This window comes from Sphaeroforma arctica (genome assembly GCF_001186125.1).
Source record: "Sphaeroforma arctica JP610 unplaced genomic scaffold supercont1.424, whole genome shotgun sequence".
Lineage (NCBI taxonomy): Eukaryota > Ichthyosporea > Ichthyophonida > Sphaeroforma > Sphaeroforma arctica.
Genome location: NW_014040134.1, coordinates 69,695 through 73,098, shown reverse-complemented (window position 1 = coordinate 73,098; position 3,404 = coordinate 69,695). Strand labels below are relative to the sequence as shown.

At 42.8% G+C, this 3,404-nt stretch overlaps 1 protein-coding gene across 1 annotated transcript in view; it reads left to right on the top strand.

The window, feature by feature from the left end:
- Positions 1-3,404, top strand: part of SARC_06125 (hypothetical protein) — a gene marked incomplete at its 5' end in the record, with an annotated part of 3,750 nt that extends 346 nt beyond the window's left edge. Inside the window, 3 exons of the mRNA XM_014299995.1 lie at positions 404-547; positions 1,495-1,642; positions 2,157-3,404. Coding sequence (XP_014155470.1) covers positions 404-547; positions 1,495-1,642; positions 2,157-2,332 — 468 coding nt within the window. The remainder of the gene's footprint in view (positions 1-403; positions 548-1,494; positions 1,643-2,156) is intronic.

Below are 3,404 nucleotides of genomic sequence, written 5' to 3'. Positions count from 1 at the left end.
ATATATATATGACTGTGTGTTGCACGTGTTTGCGTGTTTGCGTGTTTGCGTGAGTTTGACTGTATGGTCTGGAACCTTAATCCGCCCAGATCGGTCGATGCCAGTGATCCGCTTTTTAGATGAATATATTTCTGTTGCGTCTTGACAATTTCTCAGATTCTATGGACCCTAGTCTCGCATAGTCACATGTACCACCACCTTCGCTTCAACATGTCAGCTCGCTGAATGCATAGTGTGTCGCTTAAAGGGAATAGGGGTGGTGGTGTCAAACGCTGCGTAAAAACGAGTATGTAAGTGAGAAATTAGATTTATTAGTACTGCAACCGCATGCGTAGTATACTCTTCCTTGATTACTCACGTTGGCGTGTTGCAAATCTTCCTCCCCCCCCTCCCACCACCACAGTTTAAGGTCAGTATTCCAATCAACTGGGGCAATTTAATCATCATGTCAACCATGTGGATCGGTATTGCGATTGCTCTGTATCTCTTCTTCCCTGTGGCCTTCGCGTTGAGATACGCGCACTACGTGTTCTGCCTCGGTTGCATGGTAAATTTTTCGTATAGAAATTTGTGATATTCAATATGAATGTAATTAATTGTTTGCAAATGTATTTATTTATATATATATATATATATTGTTTTGTGTATGTATTTAAAGGTGTGTGATTGGGTTTTTAGTATCTATATGTTTATGTGCGTTCATATATATATACGCATTCAGATATATATATATATGTGTGCGTGTGTGTATATATATATATATGTGTGTGTGTGTGTGTGTGTGTGGTTGTGTGTGGGGTGTATTTGTGTGCATATATATTTATTTATATGGCAACACATATCTACATATTCATTCATTCATTTCGCTCTCGTTACCAGGATGGTTTTTATTTTGTTTAGTTGACAATAGGTCAAATACTCTTATAGAAGCGTACTCGTGTAGTTACTTTTCGGCTGTTAGGAAGCATGCTATCTGTTCACTAGCACCGATGAAATTTACCTTTTGGTACCTGTGGCCATATTTCTTCACTGCGAGACAAATGGACTAATCTTAACTCTCTGTTCTTGTATTGGCTCGTATGCCTGTATTAAGCTCTACATTCTTCTCTTTTCTCTCGCATATTCGTGTCTCCCTCGAGTGTTCCTCCCCATAGCCTGTGTTCCGCTCACACCTTCTCTCATCTTGTGATAGTTTCGTTCCAAAACTAGTTTATCATCACGCCTCACGGAGTGCTTGTCTTTTACCCAAATTGTAAAGTAGCGTTTTTGGTTTGTTTCTTTATTATTAATATTCATTATCCTGGTCCGCTATTGTGCAGCACGACCCCTCTTTCAGGTGTCTATTCGTATTGTTATTCTCTCAAAACACATTGCGCGTTGCATATACAGGGTGCTATGCTAAGGTCTGCGCTCTTATCTTCTTCACAATCCTGCATTTTCTCTAAACCCTAGCATACCTAACACTCGCTCTTCTACAACCCTGGTGCATCGCAGGGTGCCTGTCTGCTATTCACCTCGGGCTACATGTGGAATGTTATCCGAGGCGCAGGAGCGTACACCCGTGGACGTGACGGTAAAATGACCATCTGGGGCGGCGGAGGTCAACAAACCATGTCCGAATCCTACATCGTCATTCTATGCAGTATGTTCGATGATTTGTATTGCGTAGTGTGTAGTATGTTTGTCATTGTGTTTTATGTTATTATTATTAATTTAAAGTTTGACATATACGGGGTGTTTAGTGGATATATATATATATATATACTGACTATGATGTGATAGACATGGATGAGTTCTAGAGATATTGTTCATACATCGGTCGTGGTTTTATCTGCACCTAATTTGATACGTGTAGGCGGCGTCACTGACTCCATATCAGATAAACCCATAAACAAGCTAACTCTATGATAAGGGTCTGGATTATGTTATGTTGTGCTATGCTCATAACGGTGTATTGCCGCGACACTGCATCCGAAAGGAGACATGTGATGCTCTGAATCTGCAATACATGCTTATTAACAGTATTATAATATCTCAAGCCTGGATTTAATCATTTTCTTCGAATACGTCTATACGCCAAGGCTTTAACTCGTCCAACTCATCACCAACGTATCAGACCTATATTTGACAAATCCTATTTCTAAATACATCTACAGACGGTGTGGCGGCGATTGGCTTTATCCTGATGATGTTGAGCCCAAAAATCAAATGGGTGTCACCGACCGTCTCCACGGTTTTGTTTTTGGTCATGGCCGCTGGGCTGATGTCTACTGAGATCTACCTCTACAGAGAACACAAGAATGGGGGCTATCCATTCCGCCTATTTTTCTAAAATAATCACTATTAATTGCAGTCTAAAGGCTATGGTATGGATCCGCACTTTCTAGAAAAAGCGCGAATCGTCCGGATCACAGAGGGTGATTATTTAAGCAGAATTTCAATGGACTCAAATGGTATATCACCATAGTAATATCACAATCGGGCGTGTAGTTACTGAAATACGTGAGTTTTTCGGAAAGCTCGATGTAAACCTGTATGGAGTGGTGTAGTACAAATGGACTACGCCGGCTCGCCGCAGGTGAGTGTATTTATAAGAAGGTATCATAGACTGCAATAAACTAAAAAAACTCTTTGGAAAATGAAGGGGCAGAAGGTGATGGAATGCAAGTGGATTTTATGTAATTTTTAAATCTTTTGCTATGAAGGGCAAACGATTGCATATCCAATGAGCGTTCGTTGTCACAACAGGTGGTGATCGTTTTCTTCTTTTTTTTAAATAATAAAAACCGGTCACACTGGTGACTGCACACAGCCACACAGTGACACACACGCACTTTCCTATTTATTTACCTTCTTGTGAGGCGGGTCTGGCGTGCTGCCACATGTTGCCGTTGGGCAGTTCGGGTGTAATTTTTAATCTCTCTGGTGAGATGGGGGCTCAAGACATGCCTTCTTAAAAGTGGCTGACCAATTTTAATGACAACCCCGGCGGCATGGGCCACTCCGAGTGTCTGGGAATGTAGCTGGATAAAAAAAATGGATTCGCCCCAGGGGCGGGGCCAGACCCCAAAGTCCCAAACTCAAAGCCCAGGCTGAAGGCTCCCAGAGTCCCAACTCCCAACTCTAATATAGTCCTAGTACATTCGACAATCATTTCTGTGAGACGTCCAGGCTCCAGATTCGGGATTCCCCTGCAGAGAGGTTGAGAATTAACAGTGCCATGCAGAGTTTGTTGCGGAGTGCAGAGTGCAGTCGGCAGACTCTTGCAGAATGCCGAGCCAGGTCCCCCGTCCCAGGGCCAGAGGTGTGGACGGTGTCATCCTGCCATCACTGTGGTCGGCAGACAATGGACAGTGGTAAGTGGACACTGGACAGCGGGACAGTGGCGATATCAGGTTTGGACG